Source organism: Ogataea philodendri (genome assembly GCF_020536065.1).
Source record: "Ogataea philodendri strain CBS6075 chromosome Unknown scaffold18, whole genome shotgun sequence".
Lineage (NCBI taxonomy): Eukaryota > Fungi > Ascomycota > Pichiomycetes > Pichiales > Pichiaceae > Ogataea > Ogataea philodendri.
The window spans coordinates 83994-104675 of record NW_025764050.1 but is presented as its reverse complement, the minus strand read 5'-3'; the positions used below and the strand labels follow the sequence as shown (position 1 = coordinate 104675).

The following is a 20682-nucleotide window of genomic DNA, read 5'->3' as shown; positions in this document are numbered from 1 at the left end:
ATGCCGTCTATGAGTCATTGCACGTCTGCGCGCTCGTTCAGTGCGACGGTCTCAACCTCGCCGATCAGCGCGTCCAGAACCCCACCAAACTTGCCGAACAGTGCCATTAGTTCCTCTGTCATGGCGCTCTTGTCGCCAAACTCGAGCATTCCGGCTCCCACGTCCAGACTCAGCCCGCCCAGCCGGCTGTTGAGACTCACGCGGTCCACGGGCTCGTCCTCTGTGCGCACAGGCTCCTCGAAATACCCCGGCTGTCGTGGAGAGATCACAGAGTCTGACCTGTCGCGCTCGGGCGTGGCTCCCAGCTCCAGATGGGCCTTCTCCGTGACGGGCGTCATGGCTAGCGGCAGGTTCGAGGCCAGGTTGATGTTCACGCCAAACTGGTTCATGGTGTCTGGCGACGCGGCTGCCAGCTTCTCGTCGAGCGCCTGTGTATGCAGCATCGGTACAGGCATCTGCAACCGGATCTGCGACCGTGCACGTGACAGCGACCCTGCCTCCGGCTTCATCTCCTGGTACTCTGCGTTGCTCAATGGGGGAGCAGTTTGCGGCCCAGAGGGGATCCCTGTGGTTGGCAGCTTGCTGTTGATTGGCTGCAATAGCGGCTGTTGCGAGCCTGACGACGGCAGCGGCTTCATGTGCGGCAACGAGGGAGGACCCAGACGTTGCGGCGAAGGCACCAGTCCAGGCTCCTTGAACCGCTGCGGAGACGGCGTGCGGTTGCCCAGCATGTGCAGGCCGGTGCTCGAGGTGTTTTCCCGGTGCACATTGGCCTCCTCGAGCTGAGTCGGCATTGGAGACGCTTCCTGTCTCGAGACGGTCTGGGACCGGGATCTAGTCTCTGCCATGGCGGGCTGCGACACCGTATCCAGGCTGGGGATCTCAATCGACGTGTTCTGCAGCACGGGAAGCTCTGGCCGCTGTTCTGGCTCGGCCTCGTCGGACTCTTCCTGCTCGAACAGCTTGAAAAGCGATTTGGGAGCAGAGGTGTTGCTGGACGGAACGGTGGTGCTGACGGTGTTGCGGAGCGTGGTAGCGGCCGTGGAGTTTGTGCCAAGCCGCATCGTAGTCTGCATGGTCCCATGGCGCAGGGTCGGGTTCATAGTGTACTCGACGGCCTCTGGGATGGCGTAGGAAGGGTCGAACGTAGCCTCTGCGCGCGGCACGTTTTCCTCGCTGATCTCGTTCTCCATCATGTACTCGGCGCTCTTGAGCGAGTCGAAGTCCCACTTGACCTCGTTGTCGTCATTGATGCTCTCCTCGTCGTCGTAATACACCGACTCGCGCGCCGGCCGCGAGTCTCGCCAGAGCAGATATCGGCTAATTACTTCTTTCAGCACAGATGTGGAGAGCGTTTTGTACGCCTTGATTAGCTTGGATCGCTGCAATTCCTCGGCCGACGGCCGCAGTTCCGGCTTCTCCTCCAAACAGGTGGCCACGCCTTCTTTCAAATTCGCCGAAAACTGCCGTCCTTCCAGTCTTGGAGGCTCCAGCTGTGTGATCATCTGCATCGCCCGCATCGCGTCCTTGTCGCTGTACGGCGGGTTCCCCGTGGCCATTTCGTAGATCGTGATTCCCAACGACCAGATGTCCGCATTCACGTTGTAATTCGCGCCCTCCATGATCACCTCGGGCGCCATCCAGTACGGAGTGCCCACCATTGTGGTTCTTTTCATCACCGTCGCCGTCAGCTGTGCAGCCACGCCAAAGTCGCAGAGTTTGATCCGGCCGTCTTTCTCGATCAGAATATTCGCCGCCTTGATGTCTCTGTGGATCACGCCGTTCTGATGGATAAATTGGAGAGCCACCAACAGCTCTCTTACTATAATGCTGATATATTTCTCTTCTAGCGGGCCCGGCCGCAACAGCGTGCGCACCGACCCGCCGCCGCAATAATCCATCACAATCCATAGCTTGTGGCCATTCAAATACGAGCCGTAGTAGTGCGTCACGTTGGGCACCGTCTTGAGCTGCGACAGAAACTGGATCTCCTGTTGGACGTCCTTCACCTCCTCCTCTGCGGTGTCCAGGTTGAGGATCTTGATCGCCACCAGCTCCTTGGTGTCTCTGTTGACGCCCTTGTACACGGTGCCGAACTTCCCGCGTCCGATGACCTCGAGTTTCTGGTAGTTGGGCGTCTTTGGCATTGCGAACAGGATACTAACGCGACTGTTTTTTTCTGCGCCGACGCGTCGATTTGTCCACCCTGTGTGCGGGTTCGTAACCGGCCTGCACCAAGAGGATGAAAAAAAAAGCTTGGAAAAATTCACCGTTGCCCAACATGTCCGATTTGGCTAGACTTCTCAGATCCACCAAGCTGGCGCAACTGGCAAAGCCGCTCGGCGATTTGGAGAAAAACATCTCTGGCGCGTTCCCAACCCACCAGGTGGTGGAGTCGCTACCAGCGTCGTTCAAGAGAAGAGACTTTGGTCTCAAGATGCGGATCCCCACCAAGATCAAGTCCAAATACATCGTGGTGAACAATCTGGACAACAAGTACAGTCTGCCGGACTTTGAGCCGCTGGGAGGTTTTGCATTGAAGAAGAAGAAGTTCCAGGAGTTTGGCATTCCTGTTCAAGTGAGAAATAGCACGATATCGCAGAAGAACGGATCCAGTCCGCTTCTTCCGGGCTATAACCCATTGCAGGACGAGAACTCGATTGCCCGCGAGCTCGGACTGCTTGTGAAAAGACCTTCCTCGCTCGAGTTCGCCACAAACAAAAGATACATCAGAACATTGAGAAGACCGTTTATGGAATGGCTTGCCAAAACGTATCCCGAAAGAGTCATGCAAGCAGACCTTTCGAAGGAGATCGTCGAGTTCTTGAAGATACACAAGGCCAAGGAGTCGAGTCTCACGGCCAAGAGATCGAAATTCTCCAACCTGTACCGCAACCAGTTCTCAGGAACTGCTGGCTTGTCGTACAACCTGAAAGGCCGTCTTTTCCAAAGCCCCAACGGCGTCCTTGCCAACAAGGTGCTTCCGGGAAGATACATCAGTGCGCGTTCCACCGGCAGTCGGTTTGCCCTGGGTGGATTTGTTGGAAATTCGGTCACTTCCGGACTGCATGTCAAGTACTTGAACAAACTTGCCGACGTTCGTCGTCCTTTGGACGCTCAAGGAAGATACGCCAGAGAGTTTACTGTTCCCTTGATTCCAAAGGCTGCGCATATCAACCTGATCAAGAAGAAGCTCAGTTTCGAGGTCGAGCCCGTCAGAGACCACGAAGCTCCAAAGAAAGGTGGCTTCAACACCATGAAACGGTACTCGCCAAAGGCCCCTCTCGGCGGCTCCGACAAGAACCAGCTTGTTCTGTCGTCGCTGCTCGGTCTGCTAGAGACCGTGGGCAAGAAATAGCTGTAAATAATGGTTAATCAACTATATACAATGTTCATAGAAATTTCGCCAGAAGTAGAGCCGTTGCCACGCTCGCGTTCAGCGAGTCCACAGAACCGTCCAGGTCTGCTCTACCGCTTTCCAGCGAGACTACCCAGTCGCTTCTCTGAAGCAGCGACTTTCTCACTCCTTCTCCCTCAGAACCAACAACAAGCATACATGGACCTTTGGCAAGCTGTTCTTTTAAAGACTCGGCATCAAGCTGTTTGTTGGGCATCCGGGCAGCCTCATGAGGAGCCACCGACGAGATGATAGTCCAGGCTTGTTCTCTGGACTCTTCAAAAAGACGTAGCGGTTTCTGCGAAGAAAATATGGGCATGAACTCCAAAGCTCCCGAGGATGTCTTAGACACAACTGGAGACAGCGGAGCGCAGTTCCGCTCGGAGATGATGGTGAAGTCCACTCCAAGGAAGTACGCCGATCTCAAAATGGCCCCCATGTTGTGTGGATCGCTCACTTCGTCTATATACAGCGCCAGAGGGTAGCGATCAGCGATGGTGGTAGCAGAAACGGTTTCCCTGGCTCCAAACTGTTCCTTGACGATAGAGTAAGTTTCTGTTGAGGCGTCACCGAGCATCCGTAGTTGCTCAACCTCCAGGGGTCTGGTTTCCAAAACAATACCGTTGTGGACGCCGTTATTGGTCATAAGGTTCAAATCGTGCTTCGTGTACTCACTCTTGACGGGGATTTCGAGCTGTTTAGCCAAAGACAAGATCTCGACCAGTTTCTCGGACTCCTTTGGGTTGTGAATGAACAGCGACCCGAAACTGTCGCGACGTTGTGCTTTCAATGCCGCAAGAACAGGATTCGTTCCGTACAGGTAGTCCACCAGAGGGTCCATTTTCAGCTGCGAGATGGTTTTTCTGAGACTCTGCGACTTGGTGGGAACTGGTCCCTGTTTCTGTTTTGCGAGTTTCTTTTCTCTGGCGTGGTGATGAGCATGTTTGCGTCTAAACCATGAGTCTTTACTCTCCCGATCTTTTTCCCAGGCTTTTGGTTGGCGGTGAACAGGGAAATTTCTATCAAAAGTCACCGCGCCTTTGCCATGGTTATCCATTCCAGATCTGAATGGAGCCACTGGCCCGTTTAAACGGCGAGCGGTGGTGCTAAACCGGCGCACAGTCAAAAGTGTTGATTGCATGCCAATTTAAAAATATTTTTTTCCTTTAATTTTTCTTCCTCATCTGGCTTTAATTTAATTTATCTTATTTAAGCTTGTCTTATCAATGCGATGAGCCAGTTTGCACTTGGCCGGGGAATATATTCGGATATCACCACGCGACTGGTCCCGTACTACGCGTCGAGTATTCGTGACGGTCTGACGTACCGCGTGGTGCCGTCGGCGGTGTATATCTTCTTTACCAATCTGCTACCAGCAATGGCCTTTGCTCAGGACATGTACGACCACGCACACAAGTCGTACGGCACCAACGAGGTGCTGCTGTCGTCTGCGATGGCCGGGATCGTGTTCGGCCTGTTTTCAGGTACGCCACTGTGTATCGTGGGAGTCACAGGGCCTATCTCCATCTTCAACTACACTGTCTACGAACTAGTGGTGCCTCGAGGAATAGCGTACTTCCAGTTCATGTGCTGGATCTGTCTGTGGAGCATGGTACTGCATTTTGCAGTGGCGTTGCTGAACGCCGTCAATTTCATGCGTTTCGTCACCAAGTACAGCTGCACGGTGTTTGGACTCTTCATTAACATCGTGTACATCCAAAAAGGAATCCAAATCTTGGTGCACCAGTTTTCCATAAAAGACGAGGTGAGCGGGTTCGCGTCGATCGTCGTGGCGCTCGTGATGGGGCTGTTTGGACTCGCGGCCCACTTCTTCAGCACAAAGTCCAACTACGTGCACCCGTTATTCCGCAAATTCGTGAAAGACTACGGCACTCCGCTCAGCGTGGTTTTTTTCACAGGCTTTATCCATTTTGGAGGCCACCTAAAATCCGTCGATTTCGCCAAACTGCCCATCACACGCTCGTTCCATCCAACCTCCGCTAATCGCCCCGACGACTGGTTCATCCGGTTCTGGCAGGACGTTTCTGTCGGAGACGTTTTTCTCGCCCTGCCGTTCGGCGTGCTACTCACCATTCTTTTCTACTTTGACCACAACGTCTCGTCGCTAATGTGCCAGTCCGACGACTTCCCGCTGAAAAAACCAGGCTGTTTCCATTACGACTTCATGCTGCTTGGACTCACCACGGGACTGGCCGGGCTGCTAGGGCTCCCGGCCCCCAACGGTCTCATTCCCCAGGCCCCCTTGCACACAGAGTCTCTCTGTGTGCACAAACACGACTACGAAACAGGCAAGGACAAGATCGTCAAGGTGGTCGAGCAGCGGCTCAGCAACACCATCCAGGGGCTCATGACTCTGGGAATGATGTCCAGACCGCTGCTTGTTGTTCTGGGTCAAATTCCCCAGGCTGTGCTGGCTGGACTGTTCTTCATCATGGCCATTGGGGCCCTAAACGAGAACGAGATCATCCAGAAACTACGGTTCCTGTTCACCGACCCAGCATCCAGGGAGTCAGCCGATTTTCCGCGAAACTACTTCTTCGTGGACCGCAAATGGTTCCTGGTGTACCTGGCTCTGCAACTGGTAGCCTTTGGGTTTGAGTTCGGTATCACGTGCACCAGGGGTGCAGTCGGGTTTCCTGGCGTTCTGATGTTCTTCATGGTGCTTGCGATCTACTTCCCGAAGTTCATCCCGCCGTCGCAGTTGAAACTGCTCGACTCGCAAGCCGCAGACGACCTCATTCTGAAAAGTCTCCAGCTCAAGAAAAATAACTAGAAAAGGAAATAATATTTTATTCCACCAAACTCTGTGTATATGATATTTCTCGTATATCTGGCGCTTGTGGCGTTTCTGGGGCCTGTTCGGGCGTCTTTGGGCGATGACCTGCCGGAATTCCAACGGTGTGTGCAGAAATGTGACGTTTTGACGTGCGGAGGAGCTTCAAAGTACCCTGAAATCACCGAAAGAGAACTTCTTCAATGGAAAACACAACAGCAGATATATCATCTGTTTGACGAGCTGCCGTTGCCGCTGGATCTGCGGCTTGTGGGCTGGCAGTGTCTGCCGAACTGCGACTACCAGTGCCAGCGAATCGTCACCAAGGACCGCGTCAGCAAGGGCCAGGAGGTGTACCAATTCCATGGCAAGTGGCCGTTTGTTCGCGTTCTGGGGATCCAGGAACTGTTCAGTACCCTTTTCAGCATCGGGAACTGGTTCCCGCATTACTGGGGGGCCAAGTTGATCTGGAAACAGTGCGGAAAGGAGATCAGAGCAGGAAACTCGCCGTTCGTCAAGCTGTACTGGTCGTACCTCGTGGTGGCCCTGGTGGCCATGTGTGCGTGGTTCTTCTCCACCATCTTCCATCTTAGAGACACATGGAACCGCGAACGGCTGGACTATTTCTTTGCCGGGGCCACGGTTCTGTCTGGCTTCCATGCCATTGCCGTGCGTGTTTTCAAGCTGTATCTGCCGCAACACGACCGCAAACGCCAGCTGCTTGGTCTGGTGACTCTGTTGGCATACTTTGGCCATGTGACCCGACTCCTGACCAACTGGTCCTACACTTACAACATGCAAGCAAATGTGTTTTGCGGCCTGCTCCAGAACGTGCTCTGGATCTACCATTCGGTGACGTGTTTCCGCAAATCGCGCCGCTCGTCGTCGCTCAAAGCCGACCTGCTCAACAAAGACGTCAACTGGACCCTCACCCCGCTCGCCCTGGTGCTCAGTGTCAGTGCCGGCATGTCGTTCGAGCTGTTCGACTTTGCCCCGATCCTCGACCTGGTGGACGCCCACGCGCTCTGGCATCTCGCCACCATCTGGCCCGCACTCTTCTGGTACTCGTACATGGTGCGCGACGTCGAAGAAGGTCTCAAGGACAGAAAATACGAATAATCTGCACAGCTACCATTTTTTAAATACGACAAAAATTAATGTTGCAAACATCTTTTTTTCACCATATTTAATCATCATGTCTTCTTTGGCACAAACAGACAAACAGTCCAAATACACGCTACGATGTCCTTTCTGCCGATCAAAGGTGATATCGTCGCAACCGCCGAGACCGATCTACACCGCCCAACCGCCGCCTGACCGGGCTGAGTTCTCGTTCGTCAACGTGACAGAGTCCCTGGGTGTGGAATCTTCCGCTCCTGATCAACCTGTCCAGTTCTATCTGGTCGGTTCGATGTGGGACTTTGATAACATCGGCGTCAGCAGACCGTCGTCCACCATTAATGTCGAAATGAGCCCTATCGAACCCGAAACCCAGACCCTAAGTCTAGAGTTGGCTCGTTTCCTCACCTGCGCAGACTGCGACAAGGGCCCGTTGGGATTCGCAGCCCAACAACATAACACAGATACAACACAACCACAAACAGGCGAAACGCTCACTTACTTCTTGGCAACAAACTCCTGCATCTACGATAATTAATTGAATAATAGTCTTCACAATAAAATAAGATGGCTAGATAGTGAATAAATAATAACTTTGTGAAACTAACGGCCAAACCACATCTATTAACAAATGCTCCATGCCTTCAAATCAACAACATCTCTGTGTTCATTTAGCAGAAGCACCCATCTTGTTCAAAGCAGAACCGTACTTGAACCACTCGATCTGCTCAGAGTTGTAGGTGTGAGACAACTCGGTGGACCAAGCCTCACCGTTCTTAGGGTGGACAACCATGGTCACTGGCTTGCCTGGAGCAAGGTCCTTCAATCCAACAAGGTCAATCTCGTCATCTGGGTTGATCTTGTCGTAGGCAGCAGCATCAATGAAGTTCAATGGCAAAAGACCTTGCTTCTTCAAGTTGGTCTCGTGGATTCTGGCAAACGACTTGGTGATAATGGCAAATCCACCAAGGAATCTTGGCTCCAAAGCAGCATGCTCTCTGGAGGATCCCTCACCAAAGTTCTCACCACCAATAACAACCCACTTGATACCGTGGTCTCTGTAGTAGGCAGCGGTTTCTGGCACACCATGGTACTCACCAGTGTAGTGGTTCTTCACAGTGTTGGCCTTGCCGTTCTCAGCGTTGATAGCACCAATCATGTAGTTCTGGGAAATGTTCTCCAAGTGTCCACGGTACTTCAACCAAGGACCAGCCATGGAAATGTGGTCAGTGGTGGTCTTACCTTGAGACTTGATCAAAATTGGCATGTTGACAGGGTCCTTTCCATCCCATGGCTTGAATGGAGTAAGCTTTTGCAGTCTGTCAGAAGTTGGGGCAATGTTAACCTCAACGTTGTCTCTGACCTCTGGTGGAGCTTGGTAAGTGTTCTCACCGGCGTCGTATCCCTTTGGTGGGAGACCAACTCCGACAGGAGGCTTGAGCATGAACTCGTTTCCGTCAGCATCCTTCAACTTGTCAGTGATTGGGTTGAATCTCAAGTCACCAGCAATGGCGTAAGCAACAACCATCTCTGGAGAAGCAACGAAAGCGTGGGTAGCTGGGTTACCGTCGTTTCTCGAGGTGAAGTTTCTGTTGAAGGAAGAGACAATGGTGTTCTTGTCACCCTTCTTGATGTCCTGTCTGTCCCATTGACCGATACATGGACCACAAGCGTTAGCCAACACCTTACCACCAAAGTCCTGGAAAGTCTTCAATTGACCGTCTCTGGAGATAGTAGCTCTGACCTGCTCAGAACCTGGGGTGACAGTGAAGATGGACTTGGCCTTAAGACCGTGAGACTCAGCATCTTGGATGATGGAAGCAGCTCTGGACATGTCCTCATAAGAGGAGTTAGTACAAGAACCGATCAAACCAACCTTGACCTCCAATGGCCAGTCCTGAGCAACAGAGACCTCCTTCATCTTGGAGACTGGGGTAGCCAAATCTGGAGTGAATGGACCGTTGACGTGTGGCTCCAAGGTGTTCAGGTCAATCTCAATGACTTGGTCGTACTCACAGCCAGCGTCGGCGGAAAGGTAGTCCTTTTTGTAGATCTTGGCAAAGTCGGCAATTTGAGATCTTCCGGTAGCGTTCAAGAAGTCAACCATGGACTCGTTGAATGGGAAAACGGAAGTAGTAGCACCAATCTCAGCACCCATGTTACAGATGGTAGCCATACCGGTACAAGAGAAGGTGTCGACACCGTCACCAAAGTACTCAACAATGGAACCAGTACCACCCTTGACGGTAGTGATACCAGCCAACTTCAGAATGATATCCTTTGGAGAAGTCCATCCAGACATCTTACCGGTCAATTTGACACCGATGATCTTTGGAGCCTTCAATTCCCATGGGAGACCGGCCATGACATCGACGGCATCAGCACCACCAACACCAATAGCCAGTTGACCCAAACCACCGGCGTTAGGGGTGTGGGAGTCGGTACCGATCAGCAGTTCACCTGGGAAAGCATAGTTCTCAAGAACGATCTGGTGAATGATACCGGAACCTGGTTTCCAGAAACCAATGTTGTATTTTGCGCAAGCAGAAGCAAGGAAGTCGTAAACTTCCTTGTTCAAGCTGATAGCTCTGGCCAAATCAGCTGGACCCTCCTTTTGGGCCTGGATCAAGTGATCACAGTGCACGGTGGTTGGGGTAGCCACAGAAGGCATGTTGGCGGACATGAATTGCAAGATGGCCATCTGAGCAGTAGCGTCTTGACAAGCAACTCTGTCTGGTCTGAGCTTCAAGTAAGAAACACCTCTCTCGATGTCCTGTCCATGAGGATCGTCCAAGTGACCGTACAACAGCTTCTCTGCGTAGGTCAGAGGTCTGTTCAATCTGCTCTTGACGATATCAAGGTTCTCCAGTTGCTTCTTGTAGTTAATGAAGTTGTTCTTCTCCAACAAGTTCATTCTCACTTTGGAGTCCTTGGTGAGGTCAGACACCGTAGCCATGGAACGCGTAGCGCGTCTGGTAGCCGATCTGGCTGATTTTGTTGAAACCGACAACATGATTGAATGAAAACAAAAGTGGTTTCAATGATGTATTTATAAAATAATCCTGCAGGAGGGAAATTTTATTTTCCATACGGTCAGGCAAGCAATGAAAATCTGGGGGGTTCCCCCGTGAATCGCAAAAATTGCCTGGTGAAAATCTTCGTGACCCGCGATATTGTCATGCATGCTAGTTATTAAAAAAAGTCGGCCCCGGCGCGAAGCAAGCCGCATAGCTGCGTGCAGGGCTCCGTTAGTCCAGGGACATTGATCCAATGAGAGCTCGAGAATTTGTCAACCACGGGGTGAATGGAATGGTCAGTAATCCGCCTAACAAGACCGGTCAAGACCACAGACGCTGTGATACAACATGCACACGCTGGCCGAATGTGTATCGGCGAGTTCCCTGGCCGCAATCGTGCCAGATTGGATCCTTGGAGAATCAGAAAGCCGAGATCGGCTTTGCACTGCCAGGACGCTTAATTTCGGATAGTGACCAAAACTCCGAACAAACTGGGAAATTGCCACCCGTACACCACGATGCACACCCCCGCTCAAAATTTTATCGAAACTATCGCCAGCCGGAAGCGGAAGTGCGGTGCACGGGTTTTGTAGAAAAAAGTGCACAGCCGTCGACGTGGAAGCAGGGGACCAAGTTGGAGAGCAGGCTGGGGAAGTGTATTTGCCGATACTCACTGGGGTGCAGTGGACAGCTGGTGGGTTGTTTTAAGGATGTTTAAGTGGGGCTTTTCCATTGGGACGGCGAGAGAAACACTAATTGGTTTAACAGCATATAGTGGTGGTCGTATGCTGCTTAGCCAGACAACCGGTTTCTCCATCCACAACGGCTCCATTGCTGATGCTGCCACCGCTGGTGCTGCACTGCCACTGTTCCTGCCGTCCCGCTGGCTCCGTACCGGGTCTTCCAAAATAAAATTAGGCCACCTCGCACCTCTGCAAATACTCGAACTTTCTAGTACTTATCTAGTATGGACTAGAATTATCACGAGATCATACCTTGCTAGTATAAATTAGGCGGCCCAACTGAGCAAATTCTCAACCATGGATCAATCACAATTTACAGACAGAGCATTAAACATTGTCACCACAGCTCAGAAGCTGTGTGAACAGAACAACCATGCGCAGATTGCTCCAATCCATTTTCTGGCTGCCATGACACCCATGACAACCGATGGAGAAGCAATCTACTTGAAAACATTAGTTGAGAGAGGCCGGTTCGACTGGCAGAACTTTGAGCGCGCTGTGAACAAACATCTGCTTCGGCTGCCTGCTGTTCAAGGCAGTAACACCGAGCCATCGTTTTCCGCAGCTGCCGCAAGCATCATCACCAACGCAAACAAGATCAAAGCGCAACAGAAAGACTCGTTCATTGGCCAGGACCACATTTTGCTGGCCCTGCTTGATGATTCCTCGATCAAATCCATTTTGAAAGAGGTGAGCATTTCTGCGGACGCTTTGAAAGCTCAAATCACTGAGCTCAGAGGTAACCAGAGAATCGACTCCAGACAGGCCGACTCGTCGCAACAGTTTGAATTCCTTTCCAAATACGCCGTGGAGCTTACTGAGAGGGCCTTGCAGGGTAAGATCGACCCTGTGATTGGAAGAGAAGAAGAAATTAGACGGACTATTCGTGTCCTTGCCAGAAGAGCCAAGTCGAATCCATGTTTGATTGGTGACCCTGGTGTTGGTAAGACAAGTATTGTTGAAGGAGTTGCCCAGAGAATCGTTGATAACGACGTTCCTTCTGTTTTGCAAGGTTGCAAGCTGTACTCGCTGGATTTGGGTGCCTTGAAAGCAGGTGCCAAATACCAAGGTGAGTTCGAAGAAAGACTCAAGGGAGTTTTAACCGACATCGAGAATTCCCAGGCCATGATCATCCTCTTCATTGATGAGATCCACATGTTGATGGGTGACGGAAAGTCGGACGCTGCCAACTTGCTGAAGCCAGCTTTGGCCAGAGGTAACTTCCACTGCATTGGTGCCACCACTGTGACCGAGTACCGTAAGTACATCGAGAAAGACGGTGCTTTTGAAAGACGGTTCCAGCGCATCGACGTTCGTGAACCTACCATCAGAGAGACCGTTGCTATTTTGAGAGGACTGCAACCAAGATACGAGATCCACCATGGTGTTCGTATTTTGGACAGTGCTCTGGTCACTGCTGCACAACTGGCATCGAGATACCTTACTTACAGAAAACTGCCGGACTCTGCCGTCGATTTGATCGACGAGTCGGCTGCCGGTGTTGCTGTTGCCAGAGACTCCAAGCCGGAGGAACTGGACTCCAAGGAAAGACAGCTGGAATTAATCGAGGTTGAGATCAACGCTCTGGAAAGAGACCAGGACGCTGACAGTTCCACCAAGGAAAGACTAGAAGCCGCCAGACAGCGCAAACAGAACTTGGAAGAGGAACTGGAACCCCTTAGAGAACAGTACAACCAGGAGCGCGCAGGCCACGAAGAGTTGACTGCTGCTAAACGGAAGCTCGACGACCTGGAGATCAAGGCCCAGGACGCTGAGAGAAGACACGACTCACAGACCATTGCCGATTTGAGAATGTTTGCTATTCCTGATGTCAAGAGACGGATCGAGGAGCTTGAGAACAAGGTGATGGAAGAAGAGGCCCAGAGCGAGGAGTTCCTTGTGAAGAACGTTGTTGGCTCTGAGCAGGTGGCTGAGACTGCTGCTCGGTTGACTGGAATCCCTGTCAACAAGTTGACTCAAGCCGAGAACGCTAAGCTCATCACCATGGAGAAAGAGCTTTCTTCTGCTGTCGTTGGCCAAGGAGAGGCCGTCAAGGCTGTTTCCAATGCCATCAGACTATCGAGATCCGGTCTGGCCAACCCTAACCAGCCGGCCTCGTTCCTGTTCTTGGGTCTTTCCGGTTCTGGTAAGACAGAGCTGGCCAAGAAACTCGCTGGCTTCCTGTTTGCTGACGAGAAAGCCATGGTGAGAATCGACTGTTCCGAGTTGATGGAGAAGTACTCCGTCTCGAAACTGCTTGGTTCCACTGCCGGTTATGTTGGATACGAGGAAGGTGGTATGTTGACCAACCTGTTGCTGAGAAAGCCTTACTCTGTGGTTCTGTTTGACGAGGTGGAGAAAGCTGCTCCCGAAGTTTTGAACATTATGCTTCAAATGCTCGACGACGGAAGAATCACCGCTGCCAACGGAACTTTGGTCAACTGTTCGAACTGTATTGTCATTATGACTTCGAACCTGGGTGCCGAGTACATCTCTGCCTCCAAGGGAAGCAAGGTGGACGAAGACACCAAGAAACTGGTGATGAGTGCAGTGCGGGCTCATTTCAGACCAGAATTCCTCAACAGAATCTCTGCCACTGTTGTTTTCAACAGACTTTCCAGACATGCCATCTCCAAGATCGTCAAGCTGAGATTGAAGGAGATCGAGAACAGATTCGAGCAGAACGGCAAGACACTCAAACTTGACGTTGACGACGGGGCTTTGGAATACTTGTGCAAGAGAGGCTACTCTGCTGACCTTGGAGCCAGACCACTGAACAGACTTATCCAGAACGAGATTCTCAACCATCTTGCTGTGATGGTTTTGAACGGCCAGGTTCTAGATAAAGAGGTGGTGCACATCACTACTAGCGATAAAGGACTTGTTGTCAAGCCTAACCACGAGGTCCAGGACGCAATGGACATTGACGACTGGACGGACGCCGCCGACGATGACTCTGGATACAGCACTCCAGACCTCGACTGAACGAACAACCTAATATATATATCTAAATGTTAATGGATTACGATTAAGCTATTTACAGGTGTAAAGATGTTGTAGATTTTATGCAAAAAAAAAAGATCAAATTTTCTTGGATTTTTTTTTGCAAATATTTTACTTAAAAATTTCAAAGAATGGCAAGTAGAACTCAGTTTGAGAATTCCAACGAGGTCGGTGTGTTTTCCAAGCTCACCAACTCGTACTGTTTGGTGGCAGTTGGAGGGTCGGAGAACTTTTACTCCGCCTTCGAGGCTGAATTGGGAGACGTTATTCCTATTGTTCACACAACCATTGCAGGAACCAGAATCGTGGGACGTATGACTGCCGGTAATAGAAGAGGCCTCCTGGTGCCTACACAGACAACAGATCAAGAACTGATGCATTTGAGAAATAGTCTGCCCGACTCTGTGAAGATCCAGCGTGTTGAAGAGCGTCTTTCAGCCCTGGGAAACGTCATTTGCTGTAACGACTACGTTGCCCTTGTGCATCCCGACATCGAAAGAGAAACCGAAGAACTCATAGCAGATGTACTAGGAGTGGAGGTTTTCAGACAGACCATTGCCGGTAACGTTCTTGTTGGATCCTATTGCGCTCTCTCCAACACTGGAGGTCTGGTTCATCCACAAACCTCGATCCAAGACCAAGAGGAACTCTCGTCGCTTCTCCAGGTTCCTTTGGTGGCAGGTACCGTGAACCGTGGATCTTCCGTTGTTGGTGCAGGTATGGTTGTTAACGACTGGATTGCTGTTTCTGGTCTCGATACCACCGCTCCGGAGCTCAGTGTCATTGAAAGCATATTCAAACTGCAAGACGCACACCCAGACGCTATCTCCAATAACCTTAGAGATACTCTGATTGAGACGTACACTTGAGCTACGCTGCCGGTTTGGTTCGATTATGTAAGCAGGATTGGGGCCCAACAGCCAAAAATATTTAATGACCATTAAATTAATAAATAACTTAATAGAACAGGACAGCTAATGGGCTTTTATGGGTAAGTGATAGTCGAGATAAACTCTAACAACAGTGTTTCGAAAGGTTCCATTCGGGCCAAGGCATTGGAGAAGTTGGCCGTTCTTTCTGTGAAAGATCTGGACGATTCTACACCTTTGGAGAAAAGCGTTCCTGACACGTTTAAACAGCTGTTGGACGTGACCAAGAACCCGTCAGCCGAGTCAAACGAGAGAAAATACATCAGAAATTCCGAGTACGAGGTTCTTCTTGCTTTGTGCAAAAGCTGTGATCATGTTAAAAGCAAAATCCAAGCCGAGATTTTGCTTTCACGGTTCGAGATCTATTTACAAGGACTTCCAGAGCAGAGGTTTTCGTCCAAAAAGACGCTGAAAACCTTTCTCCCTACTCCATGGACCAAACTTGCGTATGAGCTTGTTGTTGGCGTGACCACGCTTGGACTGAACTTCAAATCTCTAGCTTCTGAATGTCAAGATTTATTATTTGGATTTGTCAACGTGTTGAGCAACGGATCTTCAGATCTCAAGATCTATTTCTGCTATGTTGGATTGTTGCAAGGACTCACCAAGGACATCAGGTTTGTGAGTTCCGAGCTTCTGCGCAAAATTACTACCGTGTTAGACGAGTCGTTCTACTCCGGCGTTGAGTCTGCTATTGGCTCGATTGACGACCATTTGTATGTGGAGATGGTGAACAATTTTGAGGACTATGGCTATGAGTTTTCTTCGTTGTTTTTCATGTTCTTGTACCAGAAGCTGGCGATCGAGTACATCAAGAACGCCATTGGATGCAAGCCGAACGAGTCGTTCATTTTCCACGTTTTGAAAAACAGAGACTCTTTTGACCAATCGACAGTAGAAAAGTCATTGGTCAAGGAGTTGTCATTGCGTGCGATTGAGAACAGCAAGTACGTGAACAACGGATCAGATAGACTGGTCACGTCGACGTTTGGTCGCAGAAACGCTGGCTACTCCATCAAGGCTTCCACCGTGGAGATTCTCTCGTTTGGTTCAGAACAGACGGTTGTTGAGCTCGATTTCATTACAGCGTTAATCGACGACTACCTTGAGCAAATCCACAAGATAGACACACACCTCACGAACGAGGTTGTTGAGATGATCAACTCTGAGCTGCTACCAAGCATTTTTGCATGTGCTGCTCTGTTGTCTTCGAAGAAGACGTTCCTTGCGCTGAGAGTCAGCAAATGTTTCCCAACTATCCTCTCGTTGCCACTATTGAAGACAGAGGCCGTCGCCGAATTGTCGCAATCGCTGGCATACTGCCTGAAAAACCTATCAGAAGACGACGTTGTTTCCTGCATCTACGGAACCACAAACATTTTGTCCGATGCGGTCGAGTCCAAGAACGGGAATGTTAACGGTACAGCCGAGCTCAGACAGTCGTTGTCGGTGTCGTCAACATCTAACGAGATCCCCACCTCTGCTATGACGGAAGATGGCTCGTACTCTGTTGACGTTCTCCCGTTGATTTACAGAAACGTGATTGCTGCAGTTCTTGTGATTGCTACCGAATTCAAAGACAGCTCCATCAATATCCTTGCCATCACCATTCTGTTCCAGAAAGTCAGAAGAACGCCTACCGAGCTGAACTGCTTGTTGTTACAAGGACTGACTGGATTTGTCGATGTGATGGAGAAAAGAGAGTTTTTGATTCTTGTGCGTCAGTTCTTTGACATTGCCATCATTTCCACCAAGGACAGAGCTGCTTTGAACCGCACGTGCGCGGTCTGGGTGCACTTCTCCGAAGTGATGGCCCAGAGATCGGATTCGGACCTGTACACCGTTTATTTGCACGAGCTGCTCTCTGCTATTGTTTCCAAAGGTGATATTGACGATCTGGAACACCACCGGTCCAACAACGAGGTTTCATTATCTGCCACCGAGATCTCGTTGTATTTGAAGCCGTTGGCGTACCTTCTCCCTTCTGTTGACCAGGAACCGCGTATTCCAACTAACAAGGAAACCGTCAACTTGTTTAAAGATGTCTGGTTCAACTTGTGCATCCATGGCTACTCGTACAACTCTGAGCTACTTATGGCAAATTACGAGAGTTTGTTGAGAATTGCACACAGTTCGCCGGCTCTGGCTTCCGAATCTACTTGGAACAGAACAGAGACTTCGATCGACATGAACACGGTTTTGAGAAGAGGAACTTCTAAACACACCGAGAAGTTGCACAAGGATGTGTTGAGCTCCATTATCACGTCCAAGTCGATCGACGCCAAGGTTTTTGAGACCCAGATCGCCAGACCAAAGCTGATGTTTTTGGCGTCCAATCTGCTGCTGGAGAGCCTGAGAATGGAAACCGGCGACTGTGCCACGTCTCTGGAATATCTCTCAGACCCAACGTTGTCAATTTCTGGACTCGAGGACTTCTCGGGCTCGATCGCTTTCTATGTGACGTCGCAGTACTTTAGACGTGTTCAAAAAGGCGGGTCTGCCTCGTTTACCCCGTCCAAAATCACCCAACAGCTCCAGAGACTGTTCATCTACTGCTGTCACAGAGACTTCAGTTTGCAGAACACCGCGTTGCAGTGCACAGAGCTGCTGATTTTGAGATCGCCGTCGCTGCTCTGCTACGAGAAATCGTTGTTCTCGCTGCTGGATGTTCTGGGACTATTGTACGAGAGTGTCATTGATGCAGACACCAACGAGTACGAACCGCAGATCGAGTTTTCTGCGCCTCTTTCGGGAATCAAACTGCTGCTTTCGGACTCGTACAAGTGGAGACACTCTACTTTTGAGCTGTTGACCAAGGCTGCAAGAAAATGGACCACTTTGTGTTTGGTGAAATGTCCTCAGGACACCAAATCGCTGCTCCAATCGTATATCAGCAAGATGGACATCACATCCAAGAAGATGGTCAATTACGGAGTCACCTTTGCTTTTGAGATGGCCGGTAAAGTGCTACCTGCTGACCGTGAACTGTCCACTATTGACGAGTCTACCGGAAGACACATCAACACCACGTCTGTGTTTTTGTCGCAGTTCCCTTGGAAAGCCAACCGGGCGGACTTGGTCTCCAAGTGGTCTGAGCACAAGCTGGTCACTTTTGGCTCGATTCCGCAACTCACCAGAACGGGCATTGCCAATCTAAGAAAGAAGGTGGAGCAAAAAACGCCTATTTGGTCGTCCGAGCTCGAGTCGACTCTCCACGAGTCCACGAGATTGATCATTCTGTCGAGTCAAAGTGAGGGCGAGCTAATCAAGGAGGTGGTGGACATTCCGTTCTTGATCTTTAGCGCAGACTCGATTGATCTCGGAATCAGACTATGGCTAACCATCATGAAGGAAAGACCCGAGCTGTCGAGTCTTGTTCTTTCTGAGATTTGCAAGAGACTCGAGGAGTCTATCAAGCTCCAGAAAGGTCTGTACAGCAAACAGTTTGATATCAAGAACTCCAAGTACAACAAGATGGAGTACGTGCCAACCAGCAAGGCCCTGATCGATTTCAACGGCAAGAACGCTGCAGACCATATAAAGCCACACCTGCTTCTTTTCAGATTGATGGCTTCTCATTTTGAGGCCACGCGGTACCAGAGCTCGCACATCTTCAAGATGTTCACGCGGACGATTCTGATTGCGCTGCTGAGTCTGTCTTCTGCCAGCACGCATCCGTTTTCGAGACTCACTCGTTTCGAGCTCATCAACCTCGGTCTGGCGCTGCTGAAGGTGCACAGAAGTCTGGGAACCACGGACGTGGGCAGCCTGACTTCTGCCGTGCTGAGCGGCGCATTGTCGTGGTTCACCATCAAACACCGTGCTCCGTACGGCAACAACAAGGTCAAGATCAGAAGCGACTTCAACCTGCTCAACATGGTGGCCAAGCTGGTGTCTGACCTGCGGTACCCGGAGGAGTCTTTGGCAGAACAGAAGAGGGTCATTCTGCTGCTGTTCCTGGACCACGAGATCAGTTTCCTGGCCACCTGGCTAAATCCACTAAACCCTGTGGACACAACTGGCTCGTACAGCAAAACGAGACCAACGGACCGCATTCTCGCCGACGCGTTTGCTATTGACGGTCGGCTGGCAATCAACCTCGTGGAAAGATACAGCACGTACTCGTTCGACAAGCCAATGAGACAGCTGGTCCAAAGCAATCCGCTCAAGGTGATCGACAACCCCGCCGCGCTCAAGTACCTGCTTGATGGCGAGAACAACAAGAACTCGCACCTGGTGGTGCTCTGGGAGGTTGCCTCGCCGTCGGACTCGATCAACCTGTTTCTTCCTCCGTTCAACAAGAACTCCATCATTCTGCAGTACACGATGCGGTCGATTGAGAGTTTCGACGTGCATCTGACGTTCTTCTACATTCCTCAGATCGTTCAGGCTCTGCGGTTCGACCTGCACCTGGGCTACGTGCGGCGGTTCATTTTGGAGACCGCTAAGGTGTCGCAGCTGTTTGCGCACCAGATTATCTGGAACATGTCTGCCAACTCGTACAAAGATGAGGACTCGACCATTCCCGACGACCTGAAGCCGGTGCTGGACGAGATCCGCGACACGATGGTGGGCCACTTCACGCCGGACGACCGCGCGTACTACGAGAAGGAGTTCAGTTTCTTTGAGGAAGTGACGAGCATCTCGGGCAAGCTGAAACCGTTCATCAAGAGCAGCAAACCGGAGAAAAAGGCCCAGATCGACAAGTACATGGCGGCCATCAAGCTCGAGGAAGGCGTGTACCTGCCTAGCAACCCTCAGGGCCAGGTGGTGGACATCAACCGGCTTTCTGGCAAGCCGTTGCAGTCGCACGCCAAGGCTCCGTTCATGGCCACGTTCAAAATCAAGAAGGAGGTCGAGACCGTGGACGGCGGGAAGGAGTACCAGGTCGAGGACATGAGTGCCATCTTCAAGGTCGGCGACGACTGCAGACAGGACGTGCTTGCGTTGCAACTGATCTCGCTGTTCCGGACGATCTGGCTCGACGCCGGCTTGGACGTGTACGTATTCCCCAACAGAGTCACAGCCACGGCTCCCGGGTGCGGTATCATCGACGTCTTGCCAAACTCGATCTCCAGAGACATGCTCGGCCGTGAGGCCGTTAACGGGCTGTACGAGTACTTCATCAGCCAGCACGGGCCAGAAACCTCGATCGAGTTCCAGCGCGCACGCAACAACTTTGTCAAGTCGCTCGCCGCCTACTCCATCATCACCTACCTGCTGGAAATCAAAGACAGACACAACGGAAACATCATGTACGACAACCAGGGCCATATCCTGCACATCGACTTTGGGTTCTGCTTCGACATTGTTCCTGGCGGTGTCAAGTTCGAACAGTCTCCGTTCAAGCTCACCAGAGAGATGGTGCGTGTGATGGGCGGGTCCACGGAGACCCAGTCGTACAAATGGTTCGAGGAGCTGTGTGTCAAGGGATTCTTGGTGTGTCGGCCGTACATGGACTCGATCATCAACATGGTGGTGCCAATGTTGGACTCGGGACTGCCGTGCTTCAAGCCAGCCACCATCAAACACCTCACCGCACGGTTTGTGCCCAAGAAGAGCGACAAGGAGGCCGCAAAGTATATCCGCGGCCTGATTCGCAAGTCATTCGAGTCGCTGGCCACCAAGGGCTACGACGAGTTCCAAAGACTCACCAACGGCATCCCGTACTGAAAATATC

The 20682-nt window shown here is 51.2% G+C and overlaps 17 protein-coding genes across 17 annotated transcripts; 8 read left to right on the top strand and 9 right to left on the bottom strand.

The window, feature by feature from the left end:
• Positions 1-9: 9 nt before the first annotated feature.
• OGAPHI_004630 (uncharacterized protein) lies at positions 10-786 on the top strand (the record flags this gene model as incomplete). The annotated part of the gene is made up of 1 exon (XM_046205729.1): positions 10-786. The coding sequence occupies one exon, from the start codon at positions 10-12 to the stop codon at positions 784-786; it is 777 nt and encodes a 258-aa protein (XP_046060550.1).
• OGAPHI_004629 (uncharacterized protein) lies at positions 15-2568 on the bottom strand (the record flags this gene model as incomplete). Its single annotated transcript, XM_046205728.1, has 3 exons — positions 15-186; positions 247-2096; positions 2206-2568. 3 exons carry the CDS (start codon positions 2566-2568, stop codon positions 15-17), a joined length of 2385 nt encoding a protein of 794 aa, XP_046060549.1.
• Positions 2282-3358, top strand: OGAPHI_004628 (uncharacterized protein; the record flags this gene model as incomplete). Its single annotated transcript, XM_046205727.1, has 1 exon — positions 2282-3358. The coding sequence occupies one exon, from the start codon at positions 2282-2284 to the stop codon at positions 3356-3358; it is 1077 nt and encodes a 358-aa protein (XP_046060548.1).
• A 34-nt stretch (positions 3359-3392) lies between these two features.
• On the bottom strand, positions 3393-4538 carry OGAPHI_004627 (uncharacterized protein; the record flags this gene model as incomplete). The annotated part of the gene is made up of 1 exon (XM_046205725.1): positions 3393-4538. One exon carries the CDS (start codon positions 4536-4538, stop codon positions 3393-3395), a length of 1146 nt encoding a protein of 381 aa, XP_046060547.1.
• A 237-nt stretch (positions 4539-4775) lies between these two features.
• Positions 4776-6191, top strand: OGAPHI_004626 (uncharacterized protein; the record flags this gene model as incomplete). The annotated part of the gene is made up of 1 exon (XM_046205724.1): positions 4776-6191. One exon carries the CDS (start codon positions 4776-4778, stop codon positions 6189-6191), a length of 1416 nt encoding a protein of 471 aa, XP_046060546.1.
• On the bottom strand, positions 4947-7835 carry OGAPHI_004624 (uncharacterized protein; the record flags this gene model as incomplete). Its single annotated transcript, XM_046205722.1, has 4 exons — positions 4947-5204; positions 5700-5864; positions 6495-7311; positions 7813-7835. 4 exons carry the CDS (start codon positions 7833-7835, stop codon positions 4947-4949), a joined length of 1263 nt encoding a protein of 420 aa, XP_046060544.1.
• Positions 6231-7310, top strand: OGAPHI_004625 (uncharacterized protein; the record flags this gene model as incomplete). Its single annotated transcript, XM_046205723.1, has 1 exon — positions 6231-7310. The coding sequence occupies one exon, from the start codon at positions 6231-6233 to the stop codon at positions 7308-7310; it is 1080 nt and encodes a 359-aa protein (XP_046060545.1).
• Positions 7387-7848, top strand: OGAPHI_004623 (uncharacterized protein; the record flags this gene model as incomplete). The annotated part of the gene is made up of 1 exon (XM_046205721.1): positions 7387-7848. One exon carries the CDS (start codon positions 7387-7389, stop codon positions 7846-7848), a length of 462 nt encoding a protein of 153 aa, XP_046060543.1.
• Positions 7849-7941: 93 nt separating this feature from the next.
• On the top strand, positions 7942-11340 carry OGAPHI_004621 (uncharacterized protein; the record flags this gene model as incomplete). The annotated part of the gene is made up of 2 exons (XM_046205719.1): positions 7942-10285; positions 11096-11340. The coding sequence occupies 2 exons, from the start codon at positions 7942-7944 to the stop codon at positions 11338-11340; spliced, it is 2589 nt and encodes an 862-aa protein (XP_046060541.1).
• OGAPHI_004622 (uncharacterized protein) lies at positions 7978-10323 on the bottom strand (the record flags this gene model as incomplete). The annotated part of the gene is made up of 1 exon (XM_046205720.1): positions 7978-10323. The coding sequence occupies one exon, from the start codon at positions 10321-10323 to the stop codon at positions 7978-7980; it is 2346 nt and encodes a 781-aa protein (XP_046060542.1).
• A 27-nt stretch (positions 11341-11367) lies between the features above and the next one.
• On the top strand, positions 11368-14055 carry OGAPHI_004618 (uncharacterized protein; the record flags this gene model as incomplete). Its single annotated transcript, XM_046205716.1, has 1 exon — positions 11368-14055. One exon carries the CDS (start codon positions 11368-11370, stop codon positions 14053-14055), a length of 2688 nt encoding a protein of 895 aa, XP_046060538.1.
• Positions 12169-12453, bottom strand: OGAPHI_004620 (uncharacterized protein; the record flags this gene model as incomplete). Its single annotated transcript, XM_046205718.1, has 1 exon — positions 12169-12453. One exon carries the CDS (start codon positions 12451-12453, stop codon positions 12169-12171), a length of 285 nt encoding a protein of 94 aa, XP_046060540.1.
• On the bottom strand, positions 13047-13878 carry OGAPHI_004619 (uncharacterized protein; the record flags this gene model as incomplete). Its single annotated transcript, XM_046205717.1, has 2 exons — positions 13047-13286; positions 13357-13878. The coding sequence occupies 2 exons, from the start codon at positions 13876-13878 to the stop codon at positions 13047-13049; spliced, it is 762 nt and encodes a 253-aa protein (XP_046060539.1).
• A 149-nt stretch (positions 14056-14204) lies between the features above and the next one.
• OGAPHI_004614 (uncharacterized protein) lies at positions 14205-20675 on the top strand (the record flags this gene model as incomplete). The annotated part of the gene is made up of 2 exons (XM_046205711.1): positions 14205-14932; positions 15098-20675. The coding sequence occupies 2 exons, from the start codon at positions 14205-14207 to the stop codon at positions 20673-20675; spliced, it is 6306 nt and encodes a 2101-aa protein (XP_046060534.1).
• Positions 14601-15716, bottom strand: OGAPHI_004617 (uncharacterized protein; the record flags this gene model as incomplete). The annotated part of the gene is made up of 2 exons (XM_046205714.1): positions 14601-14948; positions 15678-15716. 2 exons carry the CDS (start codon positions 15714-15716, stop codon positions 14601-14603), a joined length of 387 nt encoding a protein of 128 aa, XP_046060537.1.
• On the bottom strand, positions 16458-17551 carry OGAPHI_004616 (uncharacterized protein; the record flags this gene model as incomplete). The annotated part of the gene is made up of 3 exons (XM_046205713.1): positions 16458-16646; positions 17162-17434; positions 17513-17551. 3 exons carry the CDS (start codon positions 17549-17551, stop codon positions 16458-16460), a joined length of 501 nt encoding a protein of 166 aa, XP_046060536.1.
• On the bottom strand, positions 18578-20476 carry OGAPHI_004615 (uncharacterized protein; the record flags this gene model as incomplete). The annotated part of the gene is made up of 3 exons (XM_046205712.1): positions 18578-19306; positions 19746-20340; positions 20457-20476. 3 exons carry the CDS (start codon positions 20474-20476, stop codon positions 18578-18580), a joined length of 1344 nt encoding a protein of 447 aa, XP_046060535.1.
• Positions 20676-20682: the final 7 nt, after the last annotated feature.